Raw genomic sequence first — 24,479 nt, 5'->3', positions numbered from 1 at the left:
TTTGTTTCTATCGAGAAGAAGAAAAGGGGGGTGATCCACTTGTTCAGCCTCGGCTTCTTCTGACTTCAGCCTTGCCTCCTTTTTTTATTGATTTTCGATCTCACGCAACAAACAACAAACAACCTCCTGTCATGTTCGACCACTTGCATCGACCATCGAGTATCAACGCAATCTAGCATGTCCATTCTCCCTTGAGCCCGTAAGGATCATTGTGAGCGGACCTTTTTGATTGATGGCTTTCTGGTGCGGCGTGGGCACCTGCTGCAGCAATTCAGCATCAAGCACGAAGCACACAGTGTCGCAAACCAAGCACTAGAGACACAGCTCTTATCCATTCCACCCCTCCTAGGCATCCTCAGGGGATCTCATTGAATTCAACATGGCCTACTCGATGGCCCTCACGCTCACCGCCTCCGAGCTGGAAGAGCGTCGCCATCAGCTCAACAGAGCCGGATTTCATGCCTGGCTCTCCCCGATTGTCCTCATGGTAGCTACATATCTGTACCGTCGCTGCTTTCGTCCAGCGTTGTTTCCATCGAAATCGCCGTCTTCACCATCGCCCGTGCAGCTGTCCCTCCGTCGGGCGGCATGGATCCTCCAGACGACGTATATCCCCGAGTTTGGCCCCCTGTGGATCCAGCTCCTGGGCCTGATGTACGCGGCATGGCTCCTCTATCTCACATTCCGGAACACGGGAGATGACTACATGCACCTTACCAAGGCGTTTGGACATGTGGCCATCTCTCAACTCCCTGTGCACTACCTCCTCGCCCTCAAAGATACCACTTACTCGCCGTTCCGGTGGGCAACGAGCCTGACGCACGAACGCCTCAACCCCGTCCATCGTCTTTTCGGACGTATCGTGCACGGCTTTCTCGCCGCCCATGCCGTGCTCTACCTCCGATTCTTCGTCACCATGGGCCTGCTGCCGAAACGGATCAAGGACCCCGATGTCCGGTGTGGGATCCTGGCGTTTTGGATGTTCAATTTCTTGGGCCTGCTGAGTATTCCGGCCGTGAGGAGGAGAATGTACCATGTCTTGTTCTACCGGAGTCACGTCTTGTTGAGTGGCTTCGTCATTCCGGTCTTGTGGGCACATGTGCCCTATACGAGGCTCTACGTGGCGCAAGTGGCGGCGATTTGGGCGCTGGGGGGATGGGCGAGGAGGAGCACCAGGAGGACGACGACTGTGCAGGCATTGAGACCTGAGAACATTCCCGGCACGGAGCTCGTGCGAGTCACGTTTGTCGTGAACAGGGCGAGTGCATTGGGGCGCCCGACTCCCGGACAGCACGTCTATGTCCGCCGCGTCGGGGGCATGGTCGGTCCGAAGACGCCGTTCTCAATCGCGGACGTGCAGTCCTCGGTCCGGCGCGGAGAGGGACAGCTGATGGAAGTGCTGGTCGTTCTCAGCAACACGGGCGGGCCGGGGACGTCTTTCTTCGCCTCCCTTTCCATGCCCGCGCTGAAAGAGGAGGCGGCGGCGATGACGACGCATGAGATCCAGCTCGAAGGACCTTACGGCGAAGCCAGCGTGTACTTGGCTCCCATCCTCCGCTCGGGGCTGGATACTCCCGTCCTCCTCGTCGCGGGGGGAGTCGGCGCCACGTATGTCCTGCCGATCTACACCGCTCTGTTGAAGGCCCGTCGCCGACCGCACGCAGATGGGGACGCCAGAGGACGACGAGGGGGACGCATCAAGATGGTGTGGCTGGTCAAAACCCACGCCGATGCGCAATGGGGCATCGACCTGCTCGCCAGCCGTCTTGCAGAAGGAGAAGCAGAAGGACTCCCCGAGCCGGATGTGGACGTGTACATCACGACCGTCTCCTCCTCTTCGTCCACGGCCGGACGCGACGACTCGGTGGTGGCGTCTCGCGTCTCCATGAGGAAGAAGAAAGAGGACATCATCCACGTCCACCCACTCGGCCACCGTCCCAGTCTCGGCTCGATCGTCGACGAAGTCTTGAACTCCTCTTCTTCTCCTCCGCCGGACCGTGACGACGAAGCCACGGTCTTCGTGTGCGGTCCGCGCACGCTGTCCCGCGACCTGAGGGCCCTTGTGGGCCGGCGCGTCCTCAGCGAGGGGAGGAAGGTGAGGTGGTTCGAGGAGGTGTTTGGGTTTGGTGGGAGTTGAGCGGTGGGTAGCCCATAGCGCTCCGTATACACACACAGAGAGAGAGAGAGAGAATGCATGGTTTCATGATTCGACCGGGTATGTGTATCAAGGTGGATGGATGTGTGTCTCTTTAGTATGCATGGTATGGTATATTATATTATATTGGGCTCTATTGTGGTCGATCATATTAGGCTTCTCTATCTGTCTATATGAATCTAGTTATTTTATTCCGATGGCCCGCGCGATCGTGTTCATCTTCCTCTTCTTCATCTTCCCTTATGGTATTTTATATTGGTTTTCCAGTCAACCATCGATCATGTATCAATCTATCTTCTAGGATCGTTCCGAGACGAGACGACGACCTATATTCCTCAAGAGCTACATACCACATGCCTGGTCTCCTTTCTCTCTCTTCCGGCTTGTTTTTTCGCCCATCTCATTCCCGCTACAGAGACCACTGTTAGTCTTAGGTAGCCACGGACTGACTGACTGACTGATTCATTCATTTATTCATTCCCACCCCCCTTCCCCCCCTCCTCTCTGTGTGTGTCTCTGTCTCTGTCTCTGTCTCTGTCTCTGTCTCGCCGCCAACACCAACTCCCCCCTGATGTTGACGACGCTCGCTACCCGTCATGGAACCTACCCCCTTAAATTTACATGTATACATACCACACCATACCACAACACAACACAGCTAGCTACCTATCTCAAAATCAAACCGAACTCTCAACACAGTCAGGTACGGCTGAGCAGTATGGAACCGACCACCCAACAGAGCCAGCCTCAGTCAATGTCGAGAGCCAAGCGGGTCATGTTCTCATGGGCGCAAGCGGTCGGTCGATCGTCCATCACCCGAGCACCTACAGACGGACGAACGAACGAACGAGCCAACGGGACACGATGACACGAGTAGTTAACTAAAGTAGGTGGTTCTCTTGGTTGTCACAGGCATACACATATACTGTCCCCCTGAGCCCAGCATGGGATGGCTAGACTGTGATTCTGATTGAATCAGTGACCGAGTGAGTCTGTCTGCGTGCGTTTGTATCTCGTTTTCCTGTTGTTCGTCTTGCTTCAAATGAACTTCTTTTCTTTTTTCTCTCTCTTGTCCGTCTGTCCTTCCTCCTTCTTCTCCCCTTTCCCTCGTCGGAATTGCCATATCGCCCCGCCATCTACTCATCCAGCGTTTTTGAACACCCACCTCGTTCGTCCGGAAAAGAACAATTCCTTTCGAGGATCAAGGGCCTCGGAGATCCGAATATATCATTTCTCGCGTCCACACCACTCGCATAGCCTTCAACGTGTGTCGACAGATCAGATACCATACCATACCACAGCAACACCACTCGATTACCACACATATTCTTCCGCCAGTTCTTCTTTTCTCTTTTCCGAAATGGTTCCCATCCTGACCTTCGGGCACAGAGTCACAGTCCTCGTACTCGGATTGGGGCTAGTCTCCAACCAGCCATCGACAGTCTCGGTCGTCGCGATCCCTCGCAAGCACAAACACCAACACCGACATTTCCATATGTCTACAGTCCCTGAGGACGGTGCTCCTAGCGTGGGAATGTTGGCAATCCAGTCACTGGACTTCCTCGGGGTCGACGCGCCACATATCTCCGTTGATACTCTTCGGTTGGAGGAAAGCCACGAAGCAAAACCTACGGTGCCCATTGAGAGCATCGGCGACAGCATGTATTCTCTGGCTCGCCCTCGTCACCGCCCTGGTACTGGTGGCCGTAAGCTGCCCACGCTACCCCCTCCGCCACGACCACAGAACAGCCTCGACAAGGCTGATAGCGCCGATCCTCTGGTTCGCAATCGTCCCGCTCCTGGTACTGGTCCTCAACTGCCCCCGCTGCCTCCTCCACCACGTCCGCAAAACAGCGTTGACAATGCTGATAGTGTCGGTCCTCTGGTTCACCCTCGTTCCATTCCTGGTAGTGGGGGTCCTAAGCTACCCCCGCTGCCCCCTCCGCCAGGTCCGCAAAACGGCCTTGTCAAAGTCGCCGCCGGTCTGTTCGAGCGCGTGGTGTCCCGGGTCCAACTCATGGTCCGCAGCTCTGGTGGCGGAGGAGAAGGCACACCCTCCCCGTCGGACACTGCTAATCAGCCAATGTCGTCGCATTCGGGCATCTCTAATTCGGCCATTGCCTTCTTCCTCGCAGCGGCCGGCTTCTTCTTCCTCTCACTGATCTGGAACCTGTATATTCGCTTCGGCTGGGTCCGGGATAAAGCCCGACAGACGGACTTGGATGCTGTGGGAGCCATGCATCTTGGATCACTGGGCGGAGACGGATGGGGTGAGGGTAGAGGGAAGGCTCGTCGCAGTCCTGGTGGGTGGTTGCGCGCAGCTAATGCGACGCCGACCCCCGTTGCTGCTGTCTGAGCATTTCCTTGAGAATGGGCTTTGGCGGCGAACCTTGTGCAGACATCTTCCCTCAGTTCGGTTTTCTAGGAATGCAATGTGACGGAAGTCGATTTCAGCTTTCTGGGCAAGTGTGCGCAGGCTAGCTGGTGGCTCCTTCATCGTGCTTTGCAATTCACAGTCTCAGCTGAGGAATCGGCTTTGGGTGGTGTCACTGTAGCATTTCCAGTGACTAGCGGTTGTCACAGTATCTGGGACGACCAGGTTTGTGCTGAAGCGAATCAAAGACAACTGGGCGTTTGGGTGGCCGCGAAGCTCATAAAAGCATAATCCCTGTACTAGCCAGAATATCTCCATGAGGGCCGAAAGCCTCGGCGTAATAAATCTGTTTGATGAAAATCGTCGAGCTCGAGTAAATTGTAGGTGTTGTGCTGAGATCCGCGATACTCAGAGGACTTTCATGCCACAACTTTCCATCCGCGGTTGGACAGTTAGATGTCTGAATCAAATCCTCGCGAATAGTTCAGATATGGCTGCTTGACGAGGATTGCGAAATAGGGCACCACAGAGGGACAGAAGAAAACCGCAAGTCTCGTCACCAACACATCTCAGCAGCCTCCGTCCTCTGTGACCCCCCTGTTGATTGCCGTGTTGAAGGCGTCAGTTTGGTCCGTTGGTTGTCCATCAGGTAGGGGAGAGGCAAGGTAAAACGACTGCCCCCAGTGACTTGAGTGCAAACGGGGAAGATGACCGAGGGGCACATAAAAGCCGGATATCGACCCATGTGCAGTGCAAGTAAATTTGTGACGAGACAAACACTTTTTCTTCGGGGTTGTGACTGTTCGTATCCGGGGTGATGCCTTGAGGCCTCGTATATATATCTCCAGGAGGAGCCCACTCGATCTCTTTCTCATCATCATCACCATCTCCCAATTGTCGGCCACCAGCAAGAGATATCTCTGCCTGCTTCTCAACACTTGCAGTGATCTGTCACCACGCTGACCCAGCTGAAGATACCTCGATTAGATCAGTCCAGCGTCACCAAATCTCAGAACCCAGAAAGCGACAATGAACGGATGGGCAATTTTCGGCATTGTCCTTGACGTCGTCTTGACTATCGTCCTCATAGCGATCGTATGGAGTGGGCTCAGGCGACGAGCCATAGTCAGGGAACAGGAGAGACAGCAGAGACAAGGCCAAGTCCACGGATTGCAGTGAGACCGTCTCAGCAAAATTCGATCAGGTCTGATGCTTGGTATGGTTTGAAGAGCTTTTTTGCCATTGTGAGATTGAAGGCTAGCTGACTGCCCTTGCGAACCAGTGACATGGTTCGATCTGAAAAGAGGATTTGTATCTCTCCTGATATATCCACTCATGACCACATCTTTCCCCCGAAGGAGGCATCGACAGACACCATAATCAACACCACCAACTTGTCAAACTTACCTCTGGCAGAGATCAACTCACATTCACGAATCAACTGTATCTATCACACAGACCGACCGACGCACGAAAAAGTAACATGGATTCAGGCTCGGCATGGGGACTGCCCGTGGTACCCTCCGTCTTGATGACGAGCATAATGAACCCCCAAGCCTTTGAATCTTGCCAGAAGTCGATGAGATTGCTGGGTGGTTCGAGGGGAGGCATAGATTTCTGATACTTAGCCCATGACAAGAATGCCAGGCATTTATCCGCCGGGCCTATTTGCGGTCTTGCAGCCTCGGTGGACATTGTTGGAGGTTAGCTTATCAATACCGGAGCCATAGAGAGCTAGATGAAAAGCAATCGCAAAATAACCTTGTGCAAACAATGGCAGAATGTTTACACTCCGAGGTCTGCATTGACCCAGCATAGCAACGATTGCCTCTGGTGTTCGAAACGAGCTTAGGGAGATTCCTATGGCGGGTTATACAGTGCTCTGCGAAGCATGGGGCAACGCAAAAAGGCATAAGTGCCCCGTCAAGGGCTCGCTTGCAGATGACCCGTCGCTGTGGTTGACCTGCCGTGATGGGTGAGCAGTAGTAAGATCGACATACACACTGGCCAGTGGGATGATACTGCAAATCGCAGATCCGTGGAGAAGGTGAGAATTGATAGTGACGGCTTCGCAAGAAAAATCAGGGCATGCCCTGCAATTTCGCCTCCGCCCTTGACGGCTGCGTTCGTCTTCTGGAGGTTTCCTCTCATCACTCTGGGCTGTCCAGTATATAGCATCAACCGATGGAACTTCCCAAGAGCCGAAGAGTCGAGTGGCTTTAGCTTTCGACGGTTGCTCAGACCAGACCTTCTACTCCGAAGATGCAGATCATCGAAATCATAGGCTCAATGTCAGCCTGCCAGTTCAGCCGCCTCTGTCTGACCCTGACGGGCACGCAGGTGTGACGCATCCCAGTCTCAGTCGACCACGCGGTGGCCCAGTATCCAATTGTTGCGACTGCGCCCAAGACCTTCCCGGGCTCTGTCGACTTGGACGGGGAGGATGGCCAGTAAGCTGGGAGGGCTATTAGAGGGCCCAGAACCCGTAGAGCTAGGGTACTGGTAGCGAAGATCTTTCGGAGAGGTGTGGATGTGGTCTTCACGATGTTGATCAGTGGGTAGAGAACAGCTCGTTGGATGATCGTCTCATCTGGGTACGCAGGGATGATGGAAGGGCTAGAGAGGGAGTTCCTCCACGGTTCGGAGGGCCGAGGAGATTGCTCGAAGCAGAGGTGGCATTATGATTGATGAGAAAGTTGAAGTGCAGTCTGGTCAGTGGTCAGTGGTCAGTGGTCAGTGGTCAGTGGTCAGTGGTCAGTGGTCAGTGGTCCTAATGTTTGCGACGCCGGCGAGCATTGAGCAAAGGAAACTACTTGTACCTAGGCGAGGAGGTAAACTTCCAGGCTAACATCTAGGCACCCATAGGTACCGTTATTAGTACTTCGCTGCCCCTCCGTCCGTTCGCCTGCACCCCTCACTCCAACCCCTGGTGGCCCCCTTCAACCCCCCAAACCTAACTAACATACCACCTTCGTAGCCACACCAGGATGCTGCCCTTACGTCTGTCTCCCTTGTCAATCATTGCTGCTTTCAGTCGTCCATCGTGATGCCTCTTCGCCCCCAGCATTCAGCACCCAACACGCGACATGCCAGCAGCTATTGGAGTTTACTTTGTGTTCCCCTGGTTTATTTGCGCACTGACTGCTGCATGCTTGCCCAAGCCAGTCTGTGAGAGAAATAACGGGCTGATCATGCTCACGTTCCCGAACATGGCATGGATCACACCTCGGCATCCTTCGTGCTAGTAGGGCAGGCGCCATGCTGAATGCGAATGTTAACGTGTTGAATCGTATGTTTGCTGCTGGATCCTGACTCTAATGCCTTCCCAGATAGTCTACGGGTTGATTCTCTTTTCTTTATCTCTCTCAGAAGAAAGCCAGTCTCGTCAGAAACAGACCCGACCTCACACCATCTCAGATTCCATATACCGTTGCAGCAATACGTGACTGTTGAACTGCGTCAATTCGCTGTCTGTCGTGCTCCCTTGAGGAGGGAGTTGACCGCCTTCAATCCCTCATGAACCTACCTTTCTCCACAGATCACCTCTCACCATGGCTTCAACCTTCCTAGGTCAACTCGCTGGGCAGGTCTCCTTCTACTCGTTCGGCTTCTTCAATTGGTGCCTGTTCCTGGGCCTTTTTGTGAAAAATGGAACGTTCTTCAGGAAGGATACCGAGCAAGATAAGCTGCAGTTTGCCATTGGTCAGTGAAGCGTTGAAGACCTGAGGACTGAACATATCTGACAATCTCCTGTCTACAGAAAGAGATCGCTTCTGGAACCTGAGCAAATCACCTTTCCCTGGCTTCAAGCACTTCTTTTACACCCTCCGCAGTGGCCGCAGACTGCACTATATTAGCAACCGGGATGGAACCTCACAGGGCAACTTGGTGATTTTCTTCCACGGGTTTCCCGACAGTTCAATGATGTGGAGACATCTCTTGCAAGAGCCTGCCATGCCAGTCCGCGATGCTACGCTGGTCTGCGTCGACTTACCGGGGTACGGAGGAAGTGACAGTTTCAAGCAGTACGATACAGAAGTGCTCGAAGCTCTCACGGAATTTGTGGTGGCAATGAGGGACAAGTACATCCCAGCGGACGACTCAGACGAGACGAGCACGTTCATCGTGGGCCATGACTGGGGGTGTGTTTTAGGGTTTCGCCTGGCCGCAGAGGCTCCCAGCCTTGCAGATCGCTTCATTCTGACCAACGCGCCGCACGTAAGTTATCGGACTCAGGTGCTACCGGACTCACATGTCTAACCGTGCATGCAGATTGAACTCGCCTTTGCGAACAAGGACCGGATCCTGAACTCGGCCTCGAAAATCTTCAAGCAGTTCAAGCAATCTCCGAAACAGAATTTTGGGTGTTTGTCAAAGGCATTGAACACGTTGAAGCCATTGATGGTGCAAACATTATTGATGGGCTACATTTTTGCGTTCCACCTACCTTCGACCCTTGTCCGATATCTGGGTGTTGCCGGGAACTATTCGTTCATACGAGGGGCAAACTGGTCAGCGTACGAGAAAGGGTCAAAGGAATATCGTGCTCAAGAATGCATGGCCTCTTCTTTCGGCCCTGGCCCAGAGGAGTGCAAGTCATCGATTCCGACTGTTAACGGTGTGGCCAACTCCACCAATGGAGAGACTCAAGCAGACCGGTACGGCCCCAGCGTACTGCAGCGAGCACGATCCCCCCAGGAGGCTTTCTGGCATATGACAGCTTATTATCGTGACGGAGTGGGTTGGCGTCCATGGAGCAAATCGCTCGAGACCATAACCGACCTCTACGCTCTGGAAACCTCGGCATCGGAATCCAGCTCTCCCGGCAGACGTCGGTCTTCAGTTTCGCAATCCTTGTTTGTCGATCAGTACAAGGGAAGTCTCAAAGCACCCACGTACGTCCTCTGGGGAGAGAAAGATCAAGCTTGTTCCAAACCAATCTGTCTGGACGGGATTGGAGACTACTTGGGCAGAGACAGCGAAGTGACAATCCTTCCACGAAGTGGTCATTGGACTCCTGTTCAGAAAGACGCTCGACCAGCTCTAGCTACCGTGATTGGGTTATATGCTGGAGGAGGTGCACGACCGGTGGCAAAAATGACCACAGAAGTGCAGAAAGTGTATGAAGGGGCTGTTTTGATGGTGAAGAAATGAAGCGTAAGTCAACCAAGTCGACGATGTTATGTACTCCTGGACTCAGATCCGGTACCCGGGGAGGGTTTCTTCTGTATAACAGTCATTAGCGGCGCGTCCACCAATTGCTGATTATGCCTAACGAGGGAGAGCTTGTGTGCGAGATCAAATGAGTACTCTTGAACCCACCAGGTCCTGCACAATTCCGCTGCCTCCGTATTCACGTACCCCAAGAGGTTTTCAGCGTCGTCGCCTCGTGACTAGGATCCAGAACGACCAGATGGTGAGCTGCATTGCGAAAACGATCGCAACCACCCCCATGACCGTCAAGGGTAAGTCACGTCCTCTGTAGCAGGATTCCTTGAGCGCTGGATTTTCTGCCGGCGAAGGGTTTCCTCGCGGCTCGAGGTGCCCTGGAGCCTGTATCTCCAACAGACGATGTGCCTGACCGTGGCTTGTGAAGGAGATACAAATCGAGGCAGCGGCGAGGAACATGGTGAGGAATGCGCTATGGAAACGCCGCTTCTTCATCGTTGAGAAAGCGATCGAGCAATCCATCTAGCCTTTGGTCCTATTTCGTTTCTCTTCTCTGGGACTTCCGGGGAAGGGTCACGCTGAGCTGAACAGGTCCGTCGTCGTCTGTCATATGTCATATATGTGTGTGTGTGTCCCGCGTCACCTGAACATTGTGCGTTTTTTGGTTCATGGCTCATTCTCAGTGACAGACAGGGGGTTGCGTGGCATATATGTCTGGGGGGACCTGTGACGCGAAGTGACGATGAGATGAGATGAGATGTGAAGGACGAGGCAGTAGGCAGAACGAGGAAAAGGGGAAAGGAGAAAAGAGAAATCAGGTGGGCGAAAGCAAGAGATTCATGGAGACAAAAGCACACACGAGACAGAGAGAGAGAGGGAGAGAGAGAAAGAGAGAAGCCACAATATATGCATTGAACATTATAAAGACAGACACATAAAGTCCCCAACCTTTTTTGGTTTGACACCGTAGACTCCCTCTTCCCGCTGAAGGACCAAGAAGATCGGAAGAAAAATCCCCCTTTCCCTCTTTCTCGCCCATATATTAATTAGAGTGGTAGTGGTTTGGCTCTGCTTTGCTTTTCTCGCAAGTTCGTGACCGCCAGCCGACGAAGGAAACGGACGACATCCAGGCCCATGTCAGTCTGCATCTTTGCCTGCATCGTAGCTTGTTTCTTTTGTATTACTCTTCTGTCACGAGTCCGTCGTTCTGCGCCTGAGGCATTGCCGGAAAGGCCGGGCTTCGTAGTTGTGAAACCCACTGCTCTTCGACCTACTGGCCTGTGACAGAACCGAGGCGTCCGCCTTTGAACAAGATCGCCTGAACTCCGTGGCTGATGCACCGACTCGACGCCCGCGAGACATCTTGATGGGGAATGATTAGAACAACAGCTCCAGACAGCAACAGCAGGTCAGCGCAGCCAGGAACGCGGCACAGCATCCATCAGCCGCAGCCTGATCTGGCGATCGATCATAGTATCCCACGGGCGGCCCCTGTTGATAATACATGCCCGGTTGCGGCGGACCGTAGTATCCGTATGGTTGTCCCGGCGCACCACCCTGCGGCGGCCAGGGACCCGGGGGACCTTGGTTCCAGCCTTGTGGCGGGACATAGGCGCCATTGGGACCTTGGGCGGGAGGGTATGACTCGGGGACAGGGCCGCGCGTGTTGTCGACTGGTGCGTTGGGCGGATAGTATGGGCCGGCGTCGTGGTGTACTTGCGGCGGGACGGTCAGGGCTTGGCTGGGCGGAGGGCCGCTGGGGGGTGCGTATTTGTCGTTGTCGGCCATGGTGAAGGACAGACAGGATGTGTTGTCTGTTTGACCTGTGGTCGGTGAGATCAGGGATGAATGTGCTTCGCAGAGGTGGTGGATTGCTTGGATTGCTTGGTTGGTCAGTCAGCCGCTGGCAGTTTCGTGGCGGGCTCTGGCTGCGGAGGTGACGAGGCTGAGTGAGCGACCCTTCGTCACGCCACACGAGGATTAGGCTGGTGAGGGGGAGCCTTCAAAGAGTTAATGAGCTGTGTGTGTGTTCAGTTGTTATCTCAATTATGTCTCTTCCACGAACGCTGCTGCAGTCATGGCGTGCAGGGCAAGTTAGTGACAGCAATGCGCAACCAGAAGAGAGAAAAATAAAAGATGCTGGCAGCATTTCAAATGTTGCGCAGTCATCAGGTATGGTGGTACTTGTCATTGATTATGCGAGCCTGTCGGCGCGGTCGGCAACACGCTCAAAAAGGCGCTGGCTTGCGCTGTTGGGCGAGGGTTGCCGCCGTGTGCCGAATTCGGCTCTTCGTTTCGACCGTCCAGTCACGGTCGGGGCGGTTGGGCGTGGATGGAAGAAAATACTGGAAGAACCGAGTATTAATATTTGCGACAGATTGGAGGGCACGGAGGATGGTTTACAACCCCCAAGCCCGAAGCCTGGTGAACCCGCCTACGAGGTACCGAGTGCACAGTGCGGGACCCTAAAACCAAACTGACGTGCCGGGCTTCTCGAGTGATGCGGGAATTGCTGCGAACATCCCCCAACCCCCCAGTCGCCCACGGCCCATGAACCCCTCGCCTGTCGCTTTTTGTTCAACAAACTTGAGCACACCCTCCATCTGGTGACCACCACACCAGCCCCCGTGGTTCACGGTCATGGTCACCACCACCAACCCACGGGATATTAATTAATTACATGAGAGAAACGGGAATCTAGCCCACGTGCCCCCTCAGAGAATTTTGTGTGCAACCCACCTTTGTTTGATTCAGAAGGATCGTTTTGCCGGAAAGACGGCCAAGTCAGAAAGAAACCACTCACTAATACGAAGGTGTTTGTGCAAATCCATCCACAGCCTACGCACGAGTACTTACTTGCAGATGTCCACCGGAGGAGCCGATTCCGTCCCGTGGCGCAAGCACTATTATCATCAATCTCAATCGAGAACAGCGGTGTACCTACCACATACCTACGCAGTAAGTGGTGGCCGTGGTGCCTTGGCCAACAAGGTCCCACAAATACAGTAGGTAGAGATAACCATTGTTTTTCCTTTTGATTGCTGCTCTGATGGCTATTCGTACATATAGTACTTTGCAACTCGTGTGGTGATGATGACGGATGACGGTGATGCATGGCGGAACGAGTGGTGCTGGAATTTCCCGGGCTTGCTTGCAGCAGGCGTGCCGGCCTATCGAACTTTGTCCCACCTTTGCCACGCTTGTACCGAGCACCAACCATGATCGCGCTCTGGGCACCCCAAGCACCCCCCCAAATCGTTGCCCCAGGGCCCCAAACCCCCATGCTTTTTGAATTTCTGAGTCCATCAGTGTGTCTTGCGGCTTTGGGCGGGTCTGACCCATCGATGCCTAAGCGCTCGAGCGGTAGGCCCGGGCCCTCGCGTCTTCCCCCCTGCGACAAAGAATCCTCAGGACAAATCGAACACGTCCCCCAAAATGGAGATGTACCCCCGATTCCCATCCAAGACAACTTTCTAAAGTGGTCAGTTGGCATTATTCGTGACATTTCCGTTGAGAGCTTTCCTTCTGGGAATTTCCATGTGAAATTCACGATAATCCTGGTCATATGGGGCATCAAGGTTGCGTTGCTGGCAAGTTCCGTGGCTTCCCCTATCTCACCCCTTGGACGCCTTTGGAGGTAGCAACAAATACCATCTATCGACTCGTTGCCAGAGGTGTGTCCGGAAGTACCAGTACCAGTGCTCCGTTCCCCTGCACCGCAGGATCTGAAATCCCAAGGGTGGATAAACCCCACTTTCAAGACAAGACGCTATCCCGTCAAGAACAACCAGGTTAGGGAGTAAGGCACGGAAGTGTTTGGTTTCGTATCAACTCAACACACACACAAAGAACATCACGGTCCACCGCTCGTACCTACCGACCGACCTGGTCGCCGGGGGATCGACTGGGTGGGTTCCTGCGGGCGCTGCTGCTATCGCTCTCGCTCTCTCTCTCTCTCTCTCTCTCCCGCAGCTTGGCCGTGTGGGTCCGTCTGGCTGCGTCACGAATTTATTCTGCTCAAGGCCGAAGTTGCTCATACCCAGTTCCGATGATGCGATGAGAGAGAAAGGGAACCTGAGTTGACCAGGGCCAGGGATGTGGTGGTGGGGGTCGAGCGACACGGAGCCAAAAAAGAGGCCACTCCTTAACCTTGTCGGCGGGATCCCACGTTGTTCCGTTCCGCCTTGCCGCGAGCGAATGCCAGTGGTGCGCACGGAGACGGACACCTAACACCTTGTAGGTAGAGATGTCCAGTTCGAAAAAGCAGCCCTCACTAGCCTTATCCTTATCATCACACCAACAATCTGGACGTGCAGAGCGCATCAGCAATGCCCGCCTTGCCAGTCGCTTGTGTCGCACATCAGCGAAAGGGAGCAACATCGTCGGGCATCCTTGGAGGCTAGCCACAAGCCCCCCTCTCTCCCAAGCCTCTTCCGATCCATGTCCATTCTACCTGCATTTTGCCCGTTTCCTGACATCCCCGATTGTTATCGGCCCTCTGATTCGACCCGCTCGCCCTCAACAAGGTTCCCAAGGTCCATTTGCCTGACAGCACGCAGGCACATGCCTCCCTGTCTCTGTCGTGCCGGCAGACAACTCTCAATTGAACCGAGACGCACAGGGCACTATCGGTCCTGCACCTCAGCATCTGCTCAGATAACGACCTTCGTCGCTCCTCCATCCAAAATACCCATCCACCCAGCTGATAAACTTCTCCTGACCATCAGAGTTGATTATTGCGTGCCAGTCTCTCAGGCTCTCTCTCTCGATCCTTTTCTCCTTCTCTCCTCTCCCTCTCTTCTTCCCTTCTGATCTCTCGTCGCTGATCCCGATACAATGAGCACTTACCTGTGGTACACGTTCAGCTGGAGTTCTTTGAGAAAGAGCTTTGCGCCGTGGTAACACCCATCTTACCCCGAAAACCAGCTGCGTATGTCCCCCGTATCCACGGTCGCTCACCGTATCTTGGCTCTTATAGGAGACCAGCGATAACCATGATCAAGGATGCTGACATTTTTTCCAGGCTCCGCAGTGCATTCTCGACCCCAAGTTTGCGTATAGAGATATCAATCAGCTGGTGATATCACCCTCTTCGGAGGGGGAGGGGGTCTTCCCCTTGAAAAGGGCCCTGAACCTTGCCGACATCTTCATATGCATTGCATAGACTACACTTCTTTTCACCGGAGTCGTTGATCGAGCCCGGGCGCCGGCATCTCTGGCCTCGATGTTTGGCTCGAACCCGTTGCCGCTTCCCCCACCCTTTGCCCACGAACATCGTCCTCTCCGGTTGAGCGCTGAAAGCGCCCGTCCTCTCCCGACCGGAGAATGTCGATATCTCCTGTTGCACCCTTCGGCACAGAACCAGCAGTGTTCGTGCCAATCCTTCCACCTCAATCGAAGCGCGCCTGGTAATATTTGTGAATGCGGCCATCAAGCCTGCTACCACGTCCACCAGGAAAACAATAATGGAAAACATACCGATACACTCAATGCTGTTCTTGACAAGATAAACATCGTCTTTGATAAGGTCAAGCGTTTGGAGGAAACCATTCAGAATGAACGCAGCAATCGGGAATCTGGTTTACAGAGAGAACGACAGATGTGGGAAAGAGAGGTTCGCATCTTGCGTGAAGCCTTAGCGCCCTTTTATCACAGCGAAAAAGAAATGCGTCGACGCATCGTCGACATTGAAGATAGAGTCGAAGGCAACTATGATGAGCACGTCCGCCTCCGGGATCGGGTCGTCGCCGTCGACGACGCCACCATGTCAGTGGAGAAGAGAGTGGAGGAACTCGAAGATTTCCGCTTCAAGAGGCGACGCGTGAGTCGCAATAACACTCAAGACCAACCGTCCCAGAATGGGTATGTCTCGTCCGACCCAGACAACTTCAGACGAGTCCCCTCCAGCGTCGACGGAGGTTCGGTGCGCACGCCTTCGTCTCGGGCATTGTCACCCAATGGGACTGCACCTGCTCCCGTGCCGGAGCCGGAAGAACCTCGCTCAAGCGGGATCCTCAACCTTGTTGCTGAAATGCCCCGTCCAGGGCCTTTCGTCAACCTGCCACAACGACTCTCACCGCCACAAGAGGAGCCGAGATCAAGCGGCTTCTTGACATTGGGCCTGGGCGAGCGACTCAAAGAGAAGCCCATTTCTGAGCAGGTAGCACAGATCTCCATCCATCAAGCCTCTCAAATTACTCCGCCTCAGGATAGGTCCAGCCCGTCCAGCTCTGCAAAGTCCAACCAGGATGTCCCTATCAAGACAATCCGAACCCCTCCTGACCTCCTCCACACCAAAATGCCACTCATAGATGTGATGGTGCTCCCTGGCAATATCTCTCCAAGAAAGAGAAAGCATCATCTCGACCACATCGCTCTGGATGTGCTTGCCGATGTTACTGTCGCCAGTCCGCTCATTCACTAATGACCATTTTTTCAATTCTCGCTATATCACTCATTTTCGCCCTTCGACCATTATGATGTGGTAGCCATGGCTTGTTTTGACCTCGGCATCTGGGTGAATGATTAGCAAAGGGGGCCAAAAGGGATTCAACGGTCTTTTTGGGGAGATTTGAAACAATCAGCACTACATCCTTTGATCGCAGATTGATACTTTTTTCCTTCCCTCTGTGATCCAGATCGCTTGGGAATGATCATTCGGTGGCCCAGTTCCTTTGTTGTACAGGTAGATACCAAACAGTAACAACACGGTCTTTGTAACCAGTCTCTGTAAACGAGATAAGGAATCAGACTCACATTTGGGATTTGCTGTTGTGGACGGTTCTAAATCGTAGGCAACTTTTTCAAAGTCTCCATGGAGGCTGCCTCTGGTTTTCCAGCCTAGCGATCCGCCTGTAGAGATTGATAACGATTTTGTCATGTTAGCCCCAGCTAACTGACGAACTCGGCGACTGGCTGACACAGGGGATGTGCCCAAAGCAAGGGTGACGAGAAGTCGCAACTCCGTACCTTGTCTGGCCTTGTCCTCTGAGAACTCCCTCGCTACCTCATCGAATTTGGCACCTGCACGCAACTTTGCGAGGGCTTCCTCTTTTTTGGAATGCTTTTCGCACTGTGAAGGGACCAGAGAGAGTCAAAAAGGGCGTTGGCTGGACGGAGTTGCATCTGCGGACATGGGGCTGGACACCACCGTTTGCGTGCCCAACACTGGAATCGACCTACCAAAATGTGTCTGACATTGATTGACTGAGCGGCTTTCAGCTTCCCGCTTCCACTGGCTGAGGAGCCATCCTCGTCCTTGCCTTTGCCTTTGCCTTTACCACCGCCCGAGGAGGTTTTGCTGGAATCTTTGGCCTTTGGCGCCATGGGTGCCTCTCCGAGAAGCTTCTGTTGAGCTTGAGTAGTTATGCCAGAGGCGCTGCCCAGAAAGTGATCTTCAAGGCGTTTCAGGTTAGAATCTGACACTGAGAACCAACTGGTGGCAGTTGTTCGGTGACGAACTCCGGCAAGTCTGCCGTAAATAATAGGGAGATCTCGCACCCGCCCTGACCAAGCCGTAAAGAGGAATAGAGTACAAACGCCATAGCACTGCAATGGTCACCGTGGCATTGCCGGATCCGGACTCGCTTAGGATAATCTCTTGGCGGCGCCGAACAAATGACGCTCACTTCCTCGTGTCGGCCCCAGTCCAGTTCCCGGGGTGGGCGTTTGGCACTACGACTCGCCCCCTTGTTCTTCTTGATCCCCCTTCGCAAAAAAGTCAGAAGGTGCCTTGTGGATCAGCCAGCGAGCAATTCTCAGCAGCTGCCCGTCCTTCTCCTCGCTTCCAGCGGCCACCCTGCGCACCACTCTCACCAGCCTCAGCACAGACAAAACCCAACACCCCGAAGCAGGACGCGCCTGGACGCGAGAAAAAAACAACAGATTACTGGCGATTTGCAACATCGCAACACGAACCCTTGTCCCTTTTAGATACATAGAAAAATGGTATATAGCAATGGCTCCCGTATATAAGAGTCGTCACGTGACGGGGTTGGATGTGTCTTTAACGCCGGCCGGGATTCGCGCTTTTCGAGGAAATGGTGATTCCAGACATCCGGGATGAGCTTGGGCTTTTGGGACTGCACCCACGGCTGCACCAACTGCGATTGACCATGACCCAGCATCCTGTTCATCGCCACCAACCTTGATCTCCTTTAATTCTCCCATCATTCTCATCACCATCCCATCGCCTTTCCTCAATTGCGCGACTGTGAATACATTTGCATTGTCCAGCTGAGGCAATTATGTCGCCAGCCCCTTGAATGATTCCGAATCCGGTGACACGACCTGACTGTACCAACCGGACGCCCTGAGGGAAGCCAAACGGAGTTGATCGACCCGACTCTCAAACCACCCCAACCCATCATCACCGCGACCATCCTCGCCGGCGAAAAAAGTCCCTCCCACCTGCGTGCAGCGCCGTGCCACGATTTGGCGATGGAGACTGGGCAAAGGCAATAGATAAACTCTTTTGATAGCGAGTCTGTGCCAGTAGGACCACCACACCCACGGTAGAACATCAAGCTACCACACCGTTCAGCGGTCACCAGCAAGGAAAAAGGATTCACAATGTCTGGATCGACACCTTACGCGGTTCGTTCGCCAACTCAGTCGAACCAATACCCACCACCTTATTCACCAACTCACCCGAATCGCCCATTTTTTGGCCATGAACCATTTCAGATACCGCCTCAACACCTCATCCAGACTCCACCTCCATTCCCTCCCGCGTCTCTGGTACACAGCCCGCATCACACCCGGCCCACGCTGGCATCACCGTTGCCCCCAGCAAGCGCTCTCCCACCGCCGCCACCACCTCCTGCTCTTCCTCCCCCGATAGGCGCCGGACCACAGCAGTATCAGCCTCTGACATCGAGTCCGCCGTTTACGCTGCAAAGAACGTACTCTGGACATCTGGTTCACCCAGGCATGCCATCGCCATACGATGTCAATCCGTCACATGCGCATCCACCTGGGCCTCAAAACCCAGCGTTGCAATCACCGATGAGGGATCACCATAGCCTCACGAATGGAAGACCTGGAGACATGTCTTCGTCGGAGTCGCGCCCGCAATCGAAAGACGTAAGTGAAAAATGCGCTGTCGGCTGGCGAGACGCTGACTTTGTTCCACAGAAACCTGACAGAGCGAGCAACCCAATGTCTTTTGCCAGCATTCTTGGTCCCTCAAACAACGAGCCCTCTCCTAAGATCACGGAAGCAAAATTGCCCCCTGCGCGACCCGCCACGCCGCCACCGCCGGTGCTGCCAAAGCATATTATAGAAAGCAAGCCTGTGCCTGAAAGGTCACCTGTGCCGAAAGTCCCAGAGATGAGTGCAATTCAGCCGTTCACGAACGGCCACACCAAATCACAAACCAAAGCAGACGCAGGGCATGCTCCCAAGAAATATCTTGCGCCACCGCGACCACGGAAGATACTCACTGAAGGGGAGGCCGACAAGATACTGAAGGCTCTTGCCATCATTGACGAGACCAGTTTTAGTGATGCCGAAGATGCGTCTTGGTCCGAACACAAGGAACGGTACAGGCAGAGAATCAGGAAAAGAGCGGCAGATGTCTATGAAGGTGAACTGCACAAGCGCAAGGTATGTGATTCTATCGACCGCACCCGTGTAGTAGTCCGGCTGACCTCCCCCATAGCGCCGCCGCGGCTTTGCGCTGGACTCTTTCATTCGATCCATGGACAAACAAGCCCTCATTGCCGCCCAACGCTTCCGTGAACGTTTCGAACCTATCGCCGCCAAAGAAATCGCGGACAAGGATCACCAAAGTGAAAAGGAAAGAAAGAAAGACATGCAGCGGAAGCGCCGTCGTGAGCAACAGATTCGTAACGAGAAGGAGAGGCTGGAAGAGCTCGTACAGCGCGCGAAAGATGCCGAAGATCAAGAAGAGGCACAGAAGTATCGGAGGCAAGCAGAGAAATCCCAGGCCCGCATCAAACAAACCACAGAACTGCTCGAGGGTGTCCCTCCTCAAGAGGACATGGAAGTACCGGCACCAGCACCCAACTACGAGGGTGGCGTCACATCATCCTTCCAGCTGGCCACGCCCGAACCCAGTGAACCCCCCAAGAAGCGCAGCAAGAAGGATCCTGGTGCTCCCTCCGCTCGTTTAAAGAAGTCCAAGGAGAAGAAACAAGCCGAGAAAGATGCCGCGGAGGCTGCTTATGCGGCAATGGAAAAAGATGCTCTCATCCAGATTGCACCCAAGGAAGAATCAACCCCGGCTCCAACAGGCAAGTCCAAAAAATCCAAAGCTGTAGTTCAACAAGAGGCCCCTGCTAGTCCTCCACCACAGACAGTCAACTACGAGTCGAAAGGTTACGTTCAGATTTACGAGCAAATCTGGAGGGATCTGGCCAGAAAAGATATACCCAAAGTGTATCGGATCAAACAAGTATCTCTCGCCACGAGATCAGAAAATCTCCGCAAAACCGCAATCCTCGCCAGTAAACAAGCGCGGAAATGGCAGGAGCGGACCAACAAGAGCATGAAGGACACCCAGGCACGGGCGAAACGTGTTATGCGGGAGATGATGTCTTTCTGGAAACGGAATGAGCGAGAAGAGCGAGACCTACGTCGTCTGGCCGAGAGGAAGGAGATTGAAGACGCAAAGAAGGCTGAAGCAGATCGCGAGGCCAACCGACAGAAGCGGAAACTCAACTTCCTCATCTCGCAGACCGAAATCTACTCGCACTTCATCGGGCGCAAGATCAAGACAGACGAAGTCGAGAGAGCCACAGACGATGCCGAAGTTGCCTCAGCCCAAGCGAAGAGCAAGCCCGCTGCAGATCACGACCGAAGCATGGACGACCTGTCGCTGTCCCAGGAACACGGAGATCATAAAGTCACAAATTTCGAAGACTTGGATTTCGACGCCGAGGACGAGTCGGAGTTGAGACGGGCAGCGGCGGCCAACGCTGCAAGCGCACTGCAGGATGCGCAGGACAAAGCCCGCAACTTCAACGCACAAGATTAATGGCTGCATTTGACTCCAGCGAGATGAACTTCCAGAATCCTACCATGGCCGGCGATGTGCAGGTCTCCCAGCCGAAGATGTTGCAGGCGCAGCTCAAGGAGTATCAGCTCAAAGGTCTCAACTGGCTGGTCAACCTTTACGAGCAAGGTATCAACGGTATACTGGCAGACGAGATGGGTCTCGGCAAGACCGTGCAATCTATTTCGGTCATGGGCTACCTGGCCGAGCAGCATAACATTTGGGGACCGTTCTTGGTCATCGCGCCAGCCTCAACACTCCACAACTGGCAGCAAGAAATAACCAGGTTTGTGCCAGCCATCAAGGTTCTCCCATATTGGGGCAGTGCAAAGGATCGAAAGATCCTGCGGAAGTTTTGGGATCGGAAGCACATCACGTACACGAAAGACTCCGAGTTCCACGTTCTCGTTACTTCATATCAACTTGTCGTTCAGGACGCTCAGTACTTCCAGAAGATCCGATGGCAGTACATGATTCTAGACGAGGCACAGGCCATCAAGTCTTCGAGCAGTTCGAGATGGAAGACTCTTCTCGCGTTCCAGTGCCGAAACCGACTTTTGCTGACCGGCACGCCCATCCAGAATAACATGCAGGAGTTGTGGGCTCTGCTCCACTTTATCATGCCCACGCTGTTTGACTCACACGACGAGTTCAGCGACTGGTTTTCCAAGGATATCGAAAGTCACGCGCAGAGTAACACCAAATTAAACCAAGATCAACTCAAGCGGTTGCATATGATTCTCAAGCCGTTCATGTTGCGACGTGTCAAGGCCCACGTGCAGAAAGAACTGGGCGACAAGGTTGAGAAGGATGTTTTCTGCGAGCTCACCTACCGACAACGGGCGTACTACTCGAATCTACGCAGCAAGATCAGCATCATGGACCTTATCGAGAAAGCAGCGCTGGGCGGTGACGAGGACACGGCCACGCTCATGAACTTGGTCATGCAGTTCCGAAAAGTGTGCAATCATCCGGATTTGTTTGAACGAGCAGACACGACTTCCCCCTTCTCCATGTCGTATTACGCCGAGACTGCCTCGTTCGTACGAGAGGGCTCCTTCGTGCAGGTTGGCTATTCCGTTCGCAATCAGATCCAATATGATCTGCCTCGAGTGCTATGCAATGATGTTGGGAGAATAGATATCGCTGGGCCCAGCAATCCGTACGCCGGCTTTCGACGCGCTGGCTTCAAGGCGACGGGACTTGGGGGCCTGTTGCGGATCTGGACTCCTGAGCACATCAAACGCTCGGCCGAGGAGGACGGGGCTTTCTCATTCCTACGTTTCGTTGATGCCTCGGTTGGCGAAGCCTCGTTTAATGGCGAGTCGGGACTTTTCGAGCGGGCCATCAAGCTCAAGAAACAGCAGCGACGGGGCTTACACATTTTCCAAGATTCTGAAGATGGACCGGACCGGCCGCCAGCACATGCCATGCTCAACATCGTGGAGAACGAGCCCCGCCGTGCACTGATGGAACTGGATCCCAACTCGCCCCTCGCGAGACTTTGCAATATCTCTCGGGAGAGCCTGGCGGAACATGGGGTTTCGGTGCTAGAGCCAGCGGCCCGACCGAAAGCGCTAGCTCCACCGATCGAGATCAGTTGCTTCGATCAGTCCTCGGTCACTGAGCGACAGTTGACTCTCTTCAACATGGATGTCCGCAGCACGCTCTTCCCGCTCGAGGAGTCGCTCGAGGAGAAGTTGCTTGAGCGCGACGTGGATCCGGCCAATTTCCCGCTCTCCAACATGTTACCCGCCCCAGAGTCTGCAAAGGCCAGGTACACCAACATCTCAGTACCTTCGATGCGCCGATTCGTGACGGATTCGGGCAAGCTCGCGAAGCTGGATCAACTGCTCCGAGAACTCAAGATGGGTGGCCACCGTGTGCTCTTGTACTTCCAGATGACGCGTATGATAGACTTGATGGAAGAATACCTCACGTACCGCAACTACAAGTACTGTCGTCTGGACGGAAGCACCAAATTGGAAGACCGGCGGGACACGGTGCACGACTTCCAAACGCGACCCGAGATCTTCATCTTCCTGCTGTCGACCCGTGCCGGTGGTCTCGGTATCAATTTGACGTCTGCCGACACCGTCATCTTCTACGACTCGGATTGGAATCCCACGATCGATTCGCAAGCCATGGACCGAGCTCACAGACTGGGTCAAACCAAACAGGTGACTGTGTATCGACTCATCACGCGCGGCACCATCGAAGAACGCATCCGCAAGCGAGCGATGCAGAAAGAAGAAGTCCAACGTGTCGTCATCACAGGCGGAGACGGGGCGGGTGTGGACTTCAATACCCGCGATCGGCGTGAGAACCGGACCAAGGATATTGCCATGTGGCTCGCGGACGACGACCAAGCGGCACTTATTGAGCAGAAGGAAAAGGAGATTGCCGAGAAGCCTGATGATGAGAACACGAAGAAGAGAAGCAAGAAGGCCGCAGCCGCTGCAGCCCGACAGAAGCGCAAGGGCGAAATGAGTTTGGATGACATGTATCATGAAGGTGAGTCCCCGACATGCCCCTTCCCCCCGGGTGATGGAAATTACTGACGTTGTTCCCCTACAGGCGAAGGACATTTTGAAGATGCTTCAGCGAAACCGTCCGGGGCCGCGACGCCAGTCAGCTCTGCAGAGGCAGCTGGACCGAAACGTGGGCCTCGTGGCGGACGAGGTGTGAGCAAGAAGGCCAAAACGGCCAAACAAAGACTTGCCATTGTTGATGCCGAGGGAGATCTCGGCATGAGTGGGACATGAGCGACCCGGACACATTTTGAAGTTTCATGGAAGACGCAACGCGAGGGAAAAAAAAGAAACGGGTGGTTGTGAAAGACAGAAGGCACATACACACACCCATGGGGATATTAATACTCAAGACACGGAGATACGGTGCATTGGGATTTTGAGATAGAATTGGGCCGGGACGCGGAGCATTGGGGGTGAATAACTCGCGTCGATGGTTTCTGAATGTACGATTATGGAATAGTGATTGTGTCTTGCGAGGATCTTCCATGGTGACGGACGACGCAACGGCTCAAGGCTCGGAAACATCCAGGCACATTGCAAACCACCACGAGGGGGAGAGAGCGTTACGAGGGGTGTATGTGGATGAGGATCGTGCTTGTATTCGTACAGGAAGAATTCAGGTATCAGCAGCACCTCTTCGAGACGGCCACGTGTTGAGATGAGCCAGCAAAAGAATACATTATCATTCCGAAGCAACCAGGGTTTGAGAGTCGTTGGTTCAGCCATCTTTGTGTTTTTCATGTCCTGATCCGCACTCTGTGAATGGAAAGGAGAAAGGTATGTATGGTATGTATACAGCAATGTCAGAGGAAGTCGGACAAGGGCGTCTCTATCTGTGCTATAGTATTCATTGTCTTACTCTCAGGTCTCTGTCTCTGTCGTTTGTTGGGTGGGTATGTCCGTGACGAAGAGTGGTTGGTACAGTATTACATGGCAGTAGTATTAGTGAGAAGAAGAAGATGTCAGTTTAGTTGTGGAGGCATGGAGGTGCCACCGAAGTCAGGACAAGTCCGCGTCTGAAGATAATGTATGGAGGTAAGAAGAAATAATGAGAGACAGTCGGTACTGTAGGCACCCTAGGCACGACTACTCGTAGTAGTCCAGGCGATTGTTTGTGCCCCATGATGCCCAAAGATGCCAATGTTTGCCCTGTTTGCCGCCACCACGCCAAGCACCAATTTCGATATCTCTCGCACGGTCATCTCCATCTCTATCTCCATCTCTATCTCT

At 53.9% G+C, this 24,479-nt stretch overlaps 8 protein-coding genes across 8 annotated transcripts; 6 read left to right on the top strand and 2 right to left on the bottom strand.

Moving 5' to 3' along the window:
• Window positions 1–379: 379 nt before the first annotated feature.
• Window positions 380–2,137, top strand: AYL99_03427 (hypothetical protein; the record flags this gene model as incomplete). Its single annotated transcript, XM_018834943.1, has 1 exon — window positions 380–2,137. One exon carries the CDS (start codon window positions 380–382, stop codon window positions 2,135–2,137), a length of 1,758 nt encoding a protein of 585 aa, XP_018694593.1.
• A 1,513-nt stretch (window positions 2,138–3,650) lies between these two features.
• Window positions 3,651–4,511, top strand: AYL99_03426 (hypothetical protein; the record flags this gene model as incomplete). Its single annotated transcript, XM_018834942.1, has 1 exon — window positions 3,651–4,511. One exon carries the CDS (start codon window positions 3,651–3,653, stop codon window positions 4,509–4,511), a length of 861 nt encoding a protein of 286 aa, XP_018694592.1.
• A 3,569-nt stretch (window positions 4,512–8,080) lies between these two features.
• Window positions 8,081–9,683, top strand: AYL99_03425 (hypothetical protein; the record flags this gene model as incomplete). The annotated part of the gene is made up of 3 exons (XM_018834941.1): window positions 8,081–8,231; window positions 8,290–8,747; window positions 8,802–9,683. The coding sequence occupies 3 exons, from the start codon at window positions 8,081–8,083 to the stop codon at window positions 9,681–9,683; spliced, it is 1,491 nt and encodes a 496-aa protein (XP_018694591.1).
• A 1,392-nt stretch (window positions 9,684–11,075) lies between these two features.
• Window positions 11,076–11,486, bottom strand: AYL99_03424 (hypothetical protein; the record flags this gene model as incomplete). The annotated part of the gene is made up of 1 exon (XM_018834940.1): window positions 11,076–11,486. The coding sequence occupies one exon, from the start codon at window positions 11,484–11,486 to the stop codon at window positions 11,076–11,078; it is 411 nt and encodes a 136-aa protein (XP_018694590.1).
• A 3,877-nt stretch (window positions 11,487–15,363) lies between these two features.
• Window positions 15,364–16,122, top strand: AYL99_03423 (hypothetical protein; the record flags this gene model as incomplete). The annotated part of the gene is made up of 1 exon (XM_018834939.1): window positions 15,364–16,122. One exon carries the CDS (start codon window positions 15,364–15,366, stop codon window positions 16,120–16,122), a length of 759 nt encoding a protein of 252 aa, XP_018694589.1.
• A 30-nt stretch (window positions 16,123–16,152) lies between these two features.
• On the bottom strand, window positions 16,153–17,024 carry AYL99_03422 (peptidyl-prolyl cis-trans isomerase pin4; the record flags this gene model as incomplete). The annotated part of the gene is made up of 4 exons (XM_018834938.1): window positions 16,153–16,211; window positions 16,455–16,550; window positions 16,668–16,770; window positions 16,881–17,024. The coding sequence occupies 4 exons, from the start codon at window positions 17,022–17,024 to the stop codon at window positions 16,153–16,155; spliced, it is 402 nt and encodes a 133-aa protein (XP_018694588.1).
• Window positions 17,025–18,269: 1,245 nt separating this feature from the next.
• On the top strand, window positions 18,270–20,697 carry AYL99_03421 (hypothetical protein; the record flags this gene model as incomplete). Its single annotated transcript, XM_018834937.1, has 3 exons — window positions 18,270–18,782; window positions 18,834–19,304; window positions 19,360–20,697. The coding sequence occupies 3 exons, from the start codon at window positions 18,270–18,272 to the stop codon at window positions 20,695–20,697; spliced, it is 2,322 nt and encodes a 773-aa protein (XP_018694587.1).
• Window positions 20,698–20,741: 44 nt separating this feature from the next.
• On the top strand, window positions 20,742–23,480 carry AYL99_03420 (adenosinetriphosphatase; the record flags this gene model as incomplete). Its single annotated transcript, XM_018834936.1, has 2 exons — window positions 20,742–23,229; window positions 23,293–23,480. The coding sequence occupies 2 exons, from the start codon at window positions 20,742–20,744 to the stop codon at window positions 23,478–23,480; spliced, it is 2,676 nt and encodes an 891-aa protein (XP_018694586.1).
• Between the last annotated feature and the right edge of the window lie 999 nt (window positions 23,481–24,479).

The sequence above is a fragment of the Fonsecaea erecta genome (assembly GCF_001651985.1).
Source record: "Fonsecaea erecta strain CBS 125763 chromosome Unknown Scaff3, whole genome shotgun sequence".
Classification (NCBI taxonomy): Eukaryota; Fungi; Ascomycota; class Eurotiomycetes; order Chaetothyriales; family Herpotrichiellaceae; genus Fonsecaea; species Fonsecaea erecta.
Note: the sequence above shows the minus strand (reverse complement) of the source record. Positions and strands in the feature narration are given on the sequence as shown.